General features: G+C 30.7%; 4 protein-coding genes across 5 annotated transcripts; 3 read left to right on the forward strand and 1 right to left on the reverse strand.

Moving 5' to 3' along the window:
* Positions 1–1,155: 1,155 nt before the first annotated feature.
* On the forward strand, positions 1,156–4,004 carry CaBP1 (Protein disulfide-isomerase A6 homolog CaBP1). Its single transcript, XM_011649479.3, has 6 exons — positions 1,156–1,344; positions 1,593–1,786; positions 1,874–2,098; positions 2,206–2,412; positions 2,491–2,816; positions 3,085–4,004. Exons 1-6 carry the CDS (start codon positions 1,296–1,298, stop codon positions 3,401–3,403), a joined length of 1,320 nt encoding a protein of 439 aa, XP_011647781.3. The 5' UTR covers positions 1,156–1,295; the 3' UTR covers positions 3,404–4,004.
* LOC105433957 (uncharacterized) lies at positions 3,878–5,423 on the reverse strand. The gene is made up of 2 exons (XM_011649477.2): positions 5,248–5,423; positions 3,878–5,054 (listed from the first exon to the last, which is right to left on the reverse strand). Exons 1-2 carry the CDS (start codon positions 5,285–5,287, stop codon positions 4,675–4,677), a joined length of 420 nt encoding a protein of 139 aa, XP_011647779.1. The 5' UTR covers positions 5,288–5,423; the 3' UTR covers positions 3,878–4,674.
* A 5-nt stretch (positions 5,424–5,428) lies between these two features.
* On the forward strand, positions 5,429–6,803 carry mRpS14 (mitochondrial ribosomal protein S14). 2 transcript variants are annotated; one of them, XM_089075126.1, is made up of 4 exons: positions 5,429–5,574; positions 5,668–5,796; positions 5,995–6,123; positions 6,512–6,803. In XM_089075126.1, exons 2-4 carry the CDS (start codon positions 5,719–5,721, stop codon positions 6,695–6,697), a joined length of 393 nt encoding a protein of 130 aa, XP_088931252.1. In that variant the 5' UTR covers positions 5,429–5,574; positions 5,668–5,718; the 3' UTR covers positions 6,698–6,803. The 2 variants fall into 2 exon arrangements, with proteins under 2 accessions (XP_088931252.1, XP_011647782.2); XM_011649480.3 differs by having other exon boundaries at positions 5,515–5,796.
* Positions 6,804–10,829: 4,026 nt separating this feature from the next.
* On the forward strand, positions 10,830–16,632 carry LOC105433960 (gustatory receptor for sugar taste 64a). Its single transcript, XM_025220063.2, has 9 exons — positions 10,830–11,063; positions 11,521–11,752; positions 12,519–12,654; positions 13,656–13,858; positions 14,808–14,899; positions 15,006–15,226; positions 15,479–15,644; positions 15,795–15,884; positions 16,156–16,632. The coding sequence occupies exons 1-9, from the start codon at positions 10,848–10,850 to the stop codon at positions 16,219–16,221; spliced, it is 1,422 nt and encodes a 473-aa protein (XP_025075848.2). The 5' UTR covers positions 10,830–10,847; the 3' UTR covers positions 16,222–16,632.
* The last annotated feature ends 122 nt before the right edge of the window (positions 16,633–16,754 follow it).

The following is a 16,754-nucleotide window of genomic DNA, read 5'->3' on the forward strand; positions in this document are numbered from 1 at the left end:
ATCCTGTAATATTTTAATTCGAGAAATCTCTCAATTATTATATAATTTGATATTTTTAACTTTTATTTCTCGTTTCTGTAAGATGATTTGAATATGTATATATGTATATGTGTGTGTGTGTGTGTGTGTGTGTGTGTATATATATATATATACACACACATATATATATATATATATATATATCACATTCATATATATATATATATATATATCACATATATATATATATATATATATATATATATATATATATATATATATATGTGTGTGTGATATATATATATATATATATCACATTCTTTAATATAACTTTTAAAACGTACTTATCACAACTATTTAATGACAAAATATGCAATAAAAATTTTTGCAAAATTAAAATAGGAATAGTTCTCAATAAAATTACATTTGCAGTTGATAAAACAAACTAGTAAAATATACTAAAAATTCCTTTTTGCTTCGATAAAAAGTGTCCTATCAATTGCAAATATTGTTTTATTGAAAAATATTCCTATATTATTTTTCAAGAATTTTCATTACATATTTCCTCACTTAATAGAAAATTAAAAATTAAAAATTTTTCTGCATTTTTTTCCTTTCATATTTTACAATTTATTCTATCAACTATAAATGTTATTTTATGAAAAAATATTCCTATTTTAATGTATTTTATGAGAATTTTTGTATTTTTGTTTTTAACGTTATCAATCCAAGATGACTACAAAAATCTCAATTAACAATTTTATATTATTATTATATAAAAAGTACAAAAATATAATTTTAAAATAATGAGACGAGCACATATTTACATTTGACGATCATCTTGTGTCTCTTACGAAAGCGCGCAAAGTTTATTCCACCACTTACCACCTGATCGCTGATTTGAAACTTTTTCTTCGTCTTATTTGCATTCAATGCTCTGGACATTTAACGATGTCCATATATGGACATTCGTGCCGCAAATAAAACAACCGAGAAACAACCGAGCAATCTCGAGAGAGACGGAGTCCAGAAATCACATCCGAAAATCGCGTGGAAACGCGTGGAGTGATCGAGGCCGCGCGGTTTCCTCACGCAATCGCGATTCGAGATGTATCGAGATGCAGCGAGAGCTCGCGAGATGGCGGCGAGCCAATCAGAATGGTCCACGAAGAGTCGGCCGTCGGCGGTCGGGAAATGCCGCCAGCGCATCTGGGCAAACGTCAGAGTGTTCGGAGCTTCGTACGGAGACGGTTCGTCAGACTCGCTACTCGTTCGCCTCGCTCCGTGATTTCGACGAATGTGACTGACCGCTGGTGATGTCTCGTGTTGCCTGTGCAATCCACGGAAAGATGTCGAAGCTCTTAGGTAAGTCGCTCAAGTGCGTATCGCCGGCGCGAGACTGGTCGCGATGCCGATGGCTTCTGACGTTGCATGAATCTGGCGTTATCGCCGGAGTTCTGTGTGGATGATGAGCCCGCAACAAGTGTCTCCTTGAATCCCGTTTCTGTTTCTGGAGATTCTGTCATACAACATTATCTCGTAGATTCGTAGTAACAATGATTGATTGCGTAAATCTCGTTTGGTATCCTATTGTATGTTGTCTCTTCTTGCAGGTATTCTTCTGCTAGTCGCCGGAGCGAACTGCATGTACGCCTCCAATTCAGCTGTCATTGATCTTAAACCAAATAATTTTGATAATTTAGTGTTAAATAGCGATCACATTTGGGTCGTTGAATTCTATGCGCCATGGTGCGGACACTGTCAACAATTGATGCCCGAGTATGACAAAGCGGCTACTGCATTAAAGGTGATTGTATTGCTGTTTTTTTTTTACTATATATTTTCTAAATATACATAAACATACATGTATATAAATATTAACTTATCTCAATAGGGTATTGTGAAAGTTGGTGCAGTAAATGCCGATGAACATAAGTCTTTGGGAGGTAAATATGGCGTTCGTGGTTTTCCAACGATTAAGATATTTGGGCTTGATAAAAAGCCAGAAGATTATAATGGTCCAAGAACTGCAGCTGGTATTGTTGACGCTGCGTTAAATGCTGCCAATCAAAAAGCTCGTAAAGCATTAGGTGGTAAAAGTTCTGGAAGTGACTCCAAGGTACAATTTAAAACTTTGAAAATTTATTTATAAAAAATATAAAATATGATATTTATAAGCAGATAAGATAATTAAGATTCATTTAAATATTTATTTGATTATTACAGAGCAAGGATTCCAAAGATGTAATAGAATTGACAGATGGAAACTTTGACAAAACTGTTTTGAATTCCGAGGATATGTGGCTAGTTGAATTCTATGCTCCTTGGTGCGGCCATTGCAAGAATCTGGCACCTGAATGGGCAGCAGCAGCTACCGAGCTAAAAGGCAAAGTCAAATTGGGAGCTTTGGATGCCACTGTAAACACATTGAAAGTAAGCTATATGTTAAACTAATATTTTCTTGCCAAAACAAACGATATGGCAAATTTGTTCTAACACATAATATTACAGGCCAGTGAATATGAGATCAAAGGTTACCCTACCATTAAATTCTTCGCGCCGGGCAAAAAAGATGCTGATTCGGTACAAGACTATGACGGCGGTCGCACGAGCGGCGATATCGTTAACTGGGCGCTTGAGAAATTAGCTGAAAATATTCCAACGCCAGAAATAGTACAAATTACATCCGAGCAGAAGCTGAAATCCGCTTGCGAAGACAAGCCGATTTGCGTAGTTTCCGTTCTACCACATATTTTGGATTGTCAGTCTGATTGCAGAAATGGATACTTAAAAACTCTGACCAGTCTCGGCGAGAAGTATAAAAAGAAAATGTGGGGGTATGCATTAAACATTCATTGTCAATCTTAAATTCAAAATTATTAATATTATTTTTAATTTTTACTGCAAAATTTACTTTGCAAAAAATTGTATTAAAAGGAAATAGGATGTTAATAGACAAAGATAATATTACTTATTCTTAATATCAGAATGCAAGAATTTTACTTATAATTTTTTTTTAAAGAAGCTATAATTAAGTTTATTTCATATCACATAATTTTGTTCAATTCTTATTAATATTCACAAAACATTCTACTTTCTGTATAGATGGGTTTGGACTGAAGCTGGTGCTCAACCGAACATTGAAGATGCATTAGAAATCGGAGGTTTTGGTTATCCTGCATTAGCAGCTGTCAATATCAAAAAGATGAAGTATTCCTTACTAAAAGGTAGTTTCTCATATGACGGAATAAACGAATTTCTACGAGATTTGAGTTACGGCAGAGGTGGTACTGCGCCCTTGAAAGGTGCTCAATTGCCTATCATCCTCGAAACTACACCTTGGGATGGCAAAGATGCCGAACCTCCACAGGAAGAAGAAATAGATCTCAGCGATGTTAATCTAGACGAAAAAGACGAACTCTAACTTATTCAAAGTCAATGGCTGAATTCTTCTTAGAAAAGAATTTACCGCACACGAAGTATATTGTTTCTGATAAAACTGATTAAGGGCTGATTAAGGGTTAATCATGGTTCGGTATACAAGTCATACTCGCCCAAAAATTTATTTTGTATCATCAGACTTAACATCTATATATACTTAAAAGTCTACATCGATTAATTTTGTATGAAAACTCTTAACATTGCTATATATAAGACGTAATCATTTGTCGCTTTGTGTATCCTAAGGAAGACCAGTTCTCAGGTGCAGTTACCCAGTTTTTTATATAAAAAAAATACACGTTTAAGTAACTCTTCCATTTGAAAGCCAATTTTATACAATCTTGTCTGTGTTGCTTTAAGTAAAGTAGCTTAGACTATCATAAATGTATATAATTGTCATATTGTTTGCATATCATTCTTCATGTGTTTGGATAGGAAAGAGATAGAGCAATTCCAGTACGCGCTCCGTGTGTTATAATGCATTTATTAGCCCATTTACTTTTTATAGAAAAAGTAGGTTGTTTAAGATACACATAGTTTATGTAAAAAAATCCTATTTATAATAAATATACATCATACATTTACATGTATACTGTTTTTACAAGTCATTTTTATGAGTATTGTGAGTTTTATACATATTGGTAGCGCGCAAAAAAAAGTTCTCAGCTCACAAGACTACTAATTGATTTTCCCTACAATGGGACCAAATTTGGAGATTACAAAAATCAGTCTGTTGTCGTAATGTGTGTTAGTACGCTGTGTAACATTAAGATCGTCATCTAATTAAAACAAGTGTACTCTACAGTTTTTTAGAGTCTTCCATCACGAGCAGAATCGCTACATGCTATTTATACAAACTAGCGATTGTATTAGAAAAGATAATTGTATCATTTCTGGCATGTATCTGATGCATAACTTTTAATTTGTATAATTCAGTCTTTTTGTAGTGTATAAGTTGCAATAAAAGAATGAATTATTTTCACAGTGGTCGTTGTAAATGCTTGTGAAATTTATAAAAACTTATTTATAAATTTATAATAACTTATTCTATTATTGCATATATAAGACAATATAATAATCTCAATATTTTTCTACTCTAAAAGATTTCGTGGCAGTCAAGTATTTAGTTGCTATGAGACTTAATTGCTATTAAAACTGATATAAAAATACTATTATCCTAAGTAAATGTATTCACTTATAAAATAAATGTATGAAAGTCATATTATCTTTCTCAGCCTTACCTTATCGATACATCTATGCATTGTTTGATACATCATTTGATACATTATTCGAGTCACAATATACTCTCAAATGTACATTGTCATTAACAGAATTAACTTCTGTTAATTCTATGATGTCGTAAGATTCATCCTTTTTACATATATATGGATATAGTAGGAACATATAATAAGTTATTGTACTGAATACGATCACACCTATAATTATTGCGATGATTCCCCAAGCTGAAACATTGAATTTTCGACTTGGATGTGGTGATGACTCATTTCTAGGCGCTGGCAATTTTTGATTCGTCTTGTAATACTTTGCCGGTGCACCACCATAGCCATCCTGTTCTTCCATCTGATAGCTCTGCCTGGACTTATATACTCCGCTTTCCGTTACAGGAAATATCACTATAAACATTTGTTTCGTTAGATATTAAAACTAATTATATTAACTAATTATATTAATTATATGACTAATTATATTAATTATATGACTAATTATATTAATTACATGGCAAAATTATAGAGCATTTAATAAAGAACGACAATAATTATGTTTGTAGAGAGCAGATTCAAAGTTTCAAACTTATCCGATATTCACCAACAAAGATAACGAAGGCCAAAAGGTATATCGTCCTCATCGTGTCCGGATTAGTTTTGTGATTGGTTTTATTAAAAGAATAGTTAAAACGCTACTTTATCAGCGATAACAAAAGAATTTGTCCTATCAACGCGACCCACGAAGGACGGAGGTCCTTATCATCAAGGGAAAAGTCGCATTCCTCGAGTATGTGCACCTAAAAGGAAAGAAATCTCCCTATTGAAAATAATGTATCACATAGGGAAATTTGTATAAGAAACTAGCGATCGAGCTACTGGAAAGAAATATTTCTTTTTCAAGTTTTTTTAGAAGTAAAAAACATAAAAAGTGAGTTAAATCAAGGTTAAAATTAATCTACATTGTTAAAAATAGACATAAGTTTGTCACATAGAAAAATAAAAAAATTTGCTGACACTACAGCGCTTGATTCTTGGCTCTTGACATGTGGTGGGTAAGGAAACAGCTGATTCGATGAACATGGCGACGTTGAGAGGTTGTGTTTCGGCTGTCTGCGGTATTTTGCCGAACAATATAAATTTATTAGGACAGGTAAACGATTTGAGTAATGGATTGTTTGAACCTACGATTTTATAAATTTTTTGAGATACAACATGGGACTGTTTTCAATTGTGTTGATATTTAAAAAAGTCTATATTTTAGATCATAATATATGACTATATCAACAATTAAACCACAACTGCTACGTTCTTTGTGCCTAATTACATCATTGTTTTCTCTGTGCAACAGACACGAAACTATGTCGGCTGCAGAGTGATACGCGACCAAAAGCGTAGGAGATGGGCGAAAGAGTATGCTGAAGAACGACTGCGACTAGTTGCCTTGAAACGCAATAATATTTTACCACTCGAGATCAGAGTAAGTTGTAAATCTTGGAAAAAAATAGGATTTTCCTCTATTACTTGAAGAATATAAAATTCACAGGGCTAGGAGGTAATACATACATATCATTATTAATACAATTACTTTTTTCTGTAATGATGTGGTAACAATGTTTTATGTACATATAGAACAGCGAATTCTAAAAAAAATATCAAAATTTGATGAAAAAAGAAATTGTATTGACTTTTTATTACTTGAATAATGAATAACTTCAAGTAATTTGCTCAAAAATTCACGAGTATTGGCATAGAGTTTTTTCTATATTACTTGTTATCAATGCATTTTTATATATATTGCTGTGCATGTTATTTATATAGTGTGTTAATATTATACTCATAATTCTAATTTATAATAATTCTTCTAGGAGCTCGCTGGCAAACAAATAGATGAAACAATTCCCAGACAGACTGCATTAAGACAATTAACACCGAGATGTGTAGTAACATCTCGTGGTCGAGGTACAGTGGTCCGGTGGAGATTGTCACGTTTCATCTTTCGTCACTTAGTCGACTATAATAAAATATCTGGATTGCAACGTGCCATTTGGTAGAACAATTTTTAAAATACACTGTATGTTATTTGTATTGTGCTATGTGAATGAGATATAAATACACGAACGGATACGGATAGAATTAAATAAAGTTTATCATATTAAACTTTCATCGTATTTCCTGACTATTTCGTTTTATTATTCTTATTGACATTTTTGTTTATTTGCCATACCTCATCATATTACATCAAAATTGAGAAGTTAAATTTTCTAGAAGAATATAAATTATGTGATATCTTTAATTTTTTCACGTACCATTCTTTGTTTTTAAATTATCCTGATAATATAGATTTAGTAAGATATACCGAGGACTTTTTTTCAATGGTTCAATGGTTCAATGGTTCAATAAATAAAGTGTCATAAATCTTGATCATTTATCATTTTACTTCTTTACACAGGAAATATAAGGGAGGGGGATAATACATGAGGAATAAATTAAATATTTACTAATGCGAAGTCTCGATAAGAAAGGAATTTTCGGTATACTTCATCAATTTATATCAAACGCGAGTGGAAACATAAAAAACATAAAAAAGCTAATTTAGAAGATGAAAAATGATTAATTTATCAATCAACCAAGATTAATTGGCTAAAAGAAGGACGCTAATTACTGCGTGTACGTTATATTAATTGTCGTCGAGTCACGACGATCATGATCTATAGAGAATCAATGTTATGTTGATTCATGTGTATGCGAGTATCATAAATTCATGTTTTTCTATTCAGAGGATAGTGGATACGTTGGTCTCACTTATTTGGCTTTACATCAGAGATACGTATGTTTTTTCGTGAGAGAATCGATTCGCGTATAAACGCCACGTGTAAACAGTTCTCGTTGTTTTCCTTCGTTACTCATATCTCATTTATTAGTGTATTCCTGTAACTGTTTTGCCGAGACAAGCCGCATTCTTGAATATTTTATCAATCCTAACGCCCCTAACTCGCTTTCGCACAACCGCTTATCTCGTTTCATCGTCAAGTGCAAATACACCGTGCCGATTAAAAGATTGTAAACTGCTGTTTAGATAAATCTAAAGTAGCAGTTGTAGCGCGGAGTACAATGATACGAGAAATTTTGGGCGATCTTATAAAGTCTTTAATCGAGTTATAATATTCATAAAAACGATCTATCATATTCAAGTTCATAAATAAATCTGCTTTCCTTCGTACGAATATTTTGACTGTAATAAGCGCGTTGCTATCATCAAACTGCTGATAAAGAACATAAAATATTTTACTCAATTACATATTATTATTCATTAATCAATATAATAATTTTAATAAATGGATTATTTATTCAAATTACTTAATGATCATATCAGATTTTACCGATTATAAATATATCTTTTCTAGAAAATTTTCCCTAGTGGAAAGGACAAATTTAAAAATCAAAAGAAAATTTTTAAAAAGCGGGATTATAAAGTAACTTAAAAGTCACTTTTCGAAAAATTTTAATATTTCAATTTTAGCGATAAATCGCTCATCTATGATTCGTTAGTCGATTCTATATCTTGTTTCTCTCCGATCTAGCGAGATTTAATTGTGATATCTGTGCAATTGACCCTGCAACATTTAAAGGAGCTCAAGACATATGTTCGCACATAACGCAAAAAGAAAAGCAAATTGCAATGTAATCGATACAATCGGTGTCGTACACACGTGCATTTTATCCTCAGCGAAGCTCCGCGTAAGTGGTATAGCAAACTATCTGATCGGACATGCGTCGCGCAGCTCCGCATGTGTGTCTTGATTCTGCCGGTCTTCGCTCGCCTGTGCACATTGAAGACACTCGTGTGATAGATTTAGACGTGACCATTACCGAAATTCATCCCCTCTTCAATTATCTCTCTTTGGATGTGACATTCAAAGGAACGAGAATCACAAAGCACAGGACTTCATGTGAGTACATTACGATTTATATCACAGAAGGTATTTACTATTTTTGAAAAGTGCCTCGACTGATTGAAAAATAATTAATAATTAAAGAGATCTTTGTTACAAAATTAATTCCCCAGTCTTATTATTTTGAACATAGTCAAAAATAATTCAAAAGGAATTTTAAATAGAAATAGAAGAGTAGTTATCGAAAATTCTACATCACAAATTTAAAAAGTGTTTATTAAACTAACTTGAAAGAATTTAATACATATATTTTTTCTTTTTTTATATTTTAATATTTTTTCATATTAATGTCTCTAAAATGGATAAGTTTTATGTAATAGGATTGGCAAATTGGATGAATTTTTTTATTACCTTCTTAATTTTAAATATGTATATTTTTATTTCAAATGCAAATTTATAAACTTGTATTTTTTTTATGTGAAATATAAAAAATGTTGATAAAAAATTGGATCTCACTTTTTGATGAATGAATATTTAAGATCAAAAGATATTATTAAGATGAAATTGATCAAATTTGATAAATTTTGCAAAACTTATTAAAGGAAATATATATAGGACATATACATATACTAAAATTGTTTTAAATTACTTGAAATAAATATTTCAACTTCTTAAAATTTTATGATACATACGCTCGACAACTTTTTTTCTATTTCTATTTTAGATTTTTTTGGAATTATTTCTGACAATATTAATACCAGAAATACATTTTAGAAAAATACATTAACAGTGTATACGTGACAAATAGATAAAGAAACAAAATAAATAAATAAATTTTAAATATTAATATCGATTTTTAATGTCGAAATTATAATTGTAAATTATGAAGTCAAACTGAAATTAATAATGAACGAGTTAAGATCGAATTGAGCTGACATTGGTTGACATATAATTTCATAAAAAAAACCATAAGTTATAAACTATATTTGAACAATTTCTGATATCCTTAATATTCGCAACAACAATGTATATATCACTAGTTACTTTACTAATGTAAAGACAAAGAAATATAAAATATTAATATTATATTTGTTATATTTGTTATATTTTTATATTACATTTATTATATCGATATATATATTTTTTTAAATAAAATAAGAGCTATAATAACAAGGCTACAATGCTTTGTTAAATTATGTATCTTTTAAATAAGCATTTTTGGTAATAGTAACTTTCACTTGGAAAGTTGACATTTAATTGAGAACTGCTTATTGACATAAATAATAACTATAAAATATTAGTTTTATAATTAAAATAAATTTCAATTTTGCAGATGGAATCTTTATAAATTTTCAAAGAACTATTATACAATCGCATTGTTTACAAATTACTGTCGCTTTTTCCTCTTCAATTTGCGAGCTTAAAGACGCACGTGGCGTTTTATTGCTTCTTAATGGAAATTTACAGGCAACATAAGATCCCACTCGGAAATTGCATACAGTAGCCGTTTAATAACATTTGACAAGAATCATTCCAGTAAATGAACGTGAAATGACATTGCATTTGACGTAGGAGTCGGTACTCTGCGTCAACATATCGGGTTTATATCCACAAATTGGACAAACAACCAACCCTTTCAGGCGACAGGATGCGATAGCTCATTCGTATCCGGTGATATGACACGAGGATAATTAATTGCCCCAGCTATCGTGAATATACTAATGCATTTTTTTAAACAGCGCGTAAAATTACCCGTTGATGTTTCACGTGAAAATGTAAAAAACTCGACATCTTGTTTCATTAGATTTTTGAAATTATTTATAGCAGTTTGCAATACATTCTCATTACGGTTTTCAAAAATACGTGCGCGGATATACGTCAATGCGTGATTCACGCATCTCACTCTCTTCATTATGCGACGCGTTACATTAATTTCTATTTTGCAACATTTGAAAAAAACGACGAGATGTGTAATTATACTGCATATAATGTTTAAACTAACTAATGTACTTCCATATATTACGATCCACGATTACATGCTTCACTTGGTTTTGTTTGATTCTAATGCGACTTGTGCGTGTTCTCTATAAGCTCTCAGTTTAATCAACTTCGAGCTGTGTTGCAAATTAATGTTTAACAATCGTTAATAATCTCGTGCAAATTCGATAATGAAAATTTATGTTTGTTTTGTATAATTTAGATTAGGAGATACTTTAACTTTAAATACGTTAAATACTACGAGATAATTCTAATTGCATCAGGATTACCTCGATGTTATGGGTGGTTCGCTGAACGAGGAAGCCTCGGCATGATGTTAAAGACGAAGCGAATATTTAGTGCGGGCTCTAAAAGGAGCAGCGCGACCCGCCAAAAAATCTTGCCATTCTTAACACAAAAGAATAAAGCAAATGGAACGAAGACACAAATTTCAAACTCGTATCCTCCGGAACAATCTTCGCCGAAAGAACGTCCGTTTCTTCATAGCAGTTTTCTCAACGAACAAACTCTACCTGCGAACAATAATGTGGGTATTACAAGAAAGCTCAATTTTTTGCTTCATTTTTATTGTAAGAATTTCGTTCTTCAAAACCTCAAACGAAAGAGAGATAAAAGAGAGATAAAAATATAAAGTTATGAAAATTATGAAATATAAAATGTGTAAAAGAAAGTAAAAAAGGTGAATTTTTTTTAAGTAAGGCAAATATTTAAAAATGTCTAAAATCTAAAATATTTCTTCTATTTTTATTTTATATTTTTATTTGCCTCTGTAATTTTTGTTCTCAATTTCAATTCCTATATTTCTGAAACTCTATAAAAATTTTTTTTAGGGCTAAATAAATCTATTTTTTTTTTTCTTTCAGAAAGTACCAGAAAAATTAGAATTTTTTTTTATATTTCTTTTATATTGCTGAATTTATTTAAGATATTGCGTGTTAAAACTAAAAGAAAAATAGTATCGAGTAGAAAAAAATCTCTTATAGGATCCAGAGAGCTTCCACTGTGCGATAGGGCCGATTTTAGCAATTGCTCAATTGTTTGGAGTTTTACCAGTCTCAGGAATACGCAGACCGAATCCGTTGCAGTTAAAGTTCGCAAAGATTTCACTTCGTACTCTTTACGCCTTTTTGATAACCGCGATGGTATTATTTATTGCGATATTGTCGGTTATGCACATGATAAGAACACTGAACTCCTCAACTTTCGAAGTGCAAGGTAAACAGATAAGTATTTTATCCTTTGTGCTATGTGTCACGCCGCATTTATCCAGAATGACATACGTAGCTTCATTATATCGTGAAACGAGGATAATAATATACAAGAAGATCAACTCGTAAAGCTAATCAAAACATTATCACACAGGAGATTCTCTCCCTAGGAGAGATAAAAGAGAGATAAAATCAGAAAGGAAAAAATCAAATGAATTGAAAAAATGGATTTTTTTACTTTGTATTTTATTTTAATTAATATTCGAGATGATATTTTAAAATTGAAAAAGCTTTACAATATAAAAATAAATGCGAATAGAATATCGCTTATTTTTATCAATATATTTTTTAACAATATATTTTATCAATATATAATTGTTATTTCTAATAAACGCATCTTTTTTGAAACCGTCAGTCAAATAAATTACACATCTTCTGTTCTAATCAACAATCTATAAATAAATTTTATGTATATGTATTGTATTATATTTCCGAATATGTTATCAGTTTGTAATATAATTTTTCCTTATAATTTCATATATTACTTATTCTTTATTTAATAATGATTTTATTTAAAAAAAAAACTAAATAAATTCAAAATTAATTATATAATTTATAATTTATAATTTATGTTTGAAATAAAATTTATTAAATTTCGCTTTATATTCCTGTTGCTTGTTCTGGCCATTTAAAATAATTTCTTATTTACTATAATTAACAAGAGTTGACTAATATTATTTGAATATTTTCTTAAATGTATTATTGGATTTTAGGAGGAATAGCGGCTGCTACATCAGGCGCGATATTTTACGGGAATAGCGTGATGGGCTTGATAATTTTTTTCTGGCTATCACCGCGTTGGATAAACCTCCAACGTGATTGGAGGTCTATGGAGCACTTCATAGACAGGTATCATCAGCGCATATTATCGAAGGAAAGTTGCAGAAGATCGTTGCATCGCTGACTAATCGATGATATCGCACCTGCATGCTTTAGAACTGCATGCAAAGTAGCGTGGAGTCGCATAAACTCGATAACTCGAGAGAGAGATTGCGATCGCATGCGATGACAGCGGGTGTTACAAGAGCAATCGCAATAATAAGCGTCATGTTCAAATCCGTTCGATACCGCTACCGTGACAGACTTTGAAACAAGAGAATCGCAAAGTGACAGCATTATAATTATTGCGCACGTTCGCTCCCTGTACCTTACCCCTTAAACAATATATATCATGTGAAATACCTATTACGTATGTTTACCTATATAGATATGTATTTCGATATGTAATTTTAGATTGTTAGTCTTTGTTAGAAACGTAAACACGATGATCGCGTGCCTCTAATGTCCATCATCGAATGATATCATTGCTTGTAATCTCGAACGTCGTAAATGTTTAAAGACTTCCCTTTGTTCTAAAACCATTACGTCTTTCAAAATCGATTGCTTCTTCCTCGGAATCTCAATGAGCAATATTTCTCTTTAAAGTCAATTAATTTTGTATTGCAAAATATCGCTTTGTAAATTCAATATATATCTATTAGAATCAGTTTTGCAGTAATAAGAGATGGAATAAAATGCTGAAGTTTTGTTGAAGCTCAAATTTCAATGAATAATATTTCTTTCTAAAGTCGATTAATTTTGCATTGCTTTATAAATTCTGTCAAATACGGCGGTTGATCTGTGGGACCACGCGAAAAAGAAAACAAAACGCTATATCTGTCTCATTTTCATTTTCAAGTGCTTCATTTGTTATGTATATTGAATAAAACATAAATTTATGAAACTCCTGTATTTTTATTGCAGTTTTTTTTGAATCGATGTCCGAGGGACCGATCTCAGTAAAAGTATCACTATTTTATCCCAGTACTTAAGAGTTAATCTACATTCATTGAAACCTTTTGGATTTGCAGCAATAAAATGGACCGACCAAAGCTCCGTTGGAAATTCTACGCGATAGCCGCTTCCATTCTGTTTCTGGCTCTCATCGAACATATCTTGAGTATAGTGGTGAACACCGAAAAGTATGATTGGAGTGGTAGCTCAAAGAATTCGACATTTAAAAATTTTTTACAAGTATATTGCACGTTTTCTCACGCATTTATTTTGGAATCATGTAAGTAGCAATCATTAATCTAAGAACATCTCACACAAACACAAATTGAACAATTGAAATAGATTAAATAAATTTTTAATATTTCTCCTCAATCGAATTCCAATTAATTGTCATTTTTTTATATTTTCACTTAAAATTTCATAATATGAACATTTACAATTAATAGTTTTTTCACTCAATATTTTACATATTTTACAAGAAACTCAGACTTATTTTAATTGTTATTTGTTATTACTCTCAGTTCTAAATCTACGTTCTAATACTAAATCTATCTCTTATCAAATACACACGCACACACACACACACACACACACACACACACACACACACACACACACACTTGTGTGTATTAACTTCCCATCTGTTTTCTTATCTGTTTCCTTGACCTTCGCTTCCAATTTCTCTCATCATTCATCCAGTTTGATAATTACTAATTTATCTTGAAAATAACTCAAAAATAATGAATTGAGAAAAGATTCTTCCTCTTTCCCTTTTCAGTCTTCACTGTCAGTCTCCTTCTTATTTTCTCTTTTGTCATTTCTCCTTTTCTTCTCTTTTTTCTTCTATTTCTTCCGCCTTTCCGCTTTTTCTCTTTCCTTTCCCATCCATAAATTAAATATTTAATTATACACTACCGTAATAAATTTGATTAAATCTAATTATTAATATTTACATAAAAGCTATTAAATATTTACGTTGTTTCAAGTAATAGTATTTAATAATTAATTTTTTTATATCTATACAATATAAATCCATAAATTTTTAATTTTTTTAATTATTTTCTCTTAATAATAATATTATTTACGGGACTATTTCTGTGAAGCAATTAAACTTACCTTAACCTTACACTACTCTTTTTTTCAAAAATTTATTTTTTATTTGTATTTCTCTTCTCCTAGATTTGATGAAAAACTTTGATTACTTCAAACTTTAGTCTTTTTATTTTCAGTGAGCTATAACTTTGCGCTTGGTATTTTCATTTTCATCGTCAGCAAACTGGCGACTTTCACGTGGAACTTCACTGATGTTTTTATCATGCTGGTAACAAGATTGTGCAAATAATTAAATTCTTTTTATAATCTCTTTTTCTCTTTAGAATCAAATATTTTTTTATTAACTAATTTGACTTTTCGATCGGAGTTTTCAGGTGGCTACTGGCTTAGCCGAAAGATATAAAATATTAAACAAACAAGTAATAAGTTTTACATCGAAACATCGAACAACAATAGATTGGTGTGGATTGCGTGAAGATTACGCCGCTCTTAGTTGCATGGTAAAAAAAGTGGATAAGGATATCTCACCTATAATTCTTCTGTCATTTGCAAACAATCTTTATTTCATTTGTTTACAACTACTGAATGGTCTCTCGTAAGTACAACAAAAGAAAAAACAGCATAATGTTAATAATGACATAATTGGCTTTTGCCAATTGTTAAATCATTATTAATTAACAAGAAAAATGCTTCATTTGTGATATCACACTTCATTTTGTTATATTTACCTTATTTCATTCATTAATAAATAAAATTAAAATCAAGAGTGTAAAATTAATATTAATATTATTTATTTATGCAAATAGCAAGTTCTGATTTCGATTATTACTTTGCTGGACTTTTACAGAAAGCAGGAAAACAACCTAATCAACGATATTTATTTTTTCGGATCTTTCGCATTCTTAATTGGCAGGACGATGACTGTCACTCTACTGACTGCTAGAATCCACGACCAAAGCAAAGTAGTATTGCCGCTTTTGTATACTTGTTCAGCGTCCACTTATAATGTGGAGGTAAGCATTTGGATTTCCTTGACATATATATATATATATAAAAGATAGCGAGTGCCCTCGAAAGTCTACTTTCGCATTGCGTAAATTATTTAATTAATTTGCTCTATTTTCTGTATGCGATAATAATGTAGTTGTTTGTTGCTTTTTCAGACGGGAAGATTAATATATCTGCTCACCACTGATGACATCACGCTTACAGGCATGCGTTTCTTCTCGATTACGCGGAATTTTATGTTAGCGGTAAGAACGAATCCCACATAAGGGCAATGGAGGATTCTTCAACATTTCACATATATTACATAGATAATTTTAATAAAAAAAAAATAATTTTATGATTGCTATAATACCAAGCTTCGTGATATTTGCGCAAAAAATAATGGAAGAAAATACTAAATCGGCATCTTTTATTATACTTTATTTAGCACTATGTGTATTAATGGTTAAATTTTATTAATATTTCCTAGATTATTACATTTTATAATAACCACATTTATATCAAATTCGTCTGCAGGTCGCTGGTGCAATTGTAACGTACGAAGTCGTGCTGTTGCAATTTAACGTCACGATGAACAAGTGAATATACAAGCTGCAGCGTAACATCGCCGAAATAAAATATTGTAAATTAAAATGTAAGATAGTACAACTATTTATTAAGTTTAAAAAATTAATGCACACATCATCTTATCACAACTCTTATTGATTATTTAAATATATTGGTTGTAGCATCAAAATGTAGCATCAAAAGTTCAATCAATCAAAAGTTTGCTAAAAGAATGTTTTTTTAAAATTTATATTATATTTCTGCAATTATATATTTTTCATAAATTCATCATATATTTTTCAAAAGTATATTTTGTAAGAAAATTAAAAGGAATATTTATTGTACAAAAATATGGTTATTTCATTGCTCAACAACTTTATTGCTTTATTATATTATTTTAATATATATTCCAGTACATTTTATTATTCCAATATATATTCCAATAGACTTTGCAATATGATGTCGAGCTATTTTCAAAAATTTAATTAAACTTTCATAATTACTTTCATAAATGCATTGTACGTCGATTTTACATTTACACTCAGGTAAGTTAAGAATAATTCAGTGAT

Source organism: Pogonomyrmex barbatus, unplaced genomic scaffold (genome assembly GCF_055798465.1).
Source record: "Pogonomyrmex barbatus isolate J1 unplaced genomic scaffold, ASM5579846v1 scaffold18, whole genome shotgun sequence".
NCBI classification, from domain to species: domain Eukaryota; kingdom Metazoa; phylum Arthropoda; class Insecta; order Hymenoptera; family Formicidae; genus Pogonomyrmex; species Pogonomyrmex barbatus.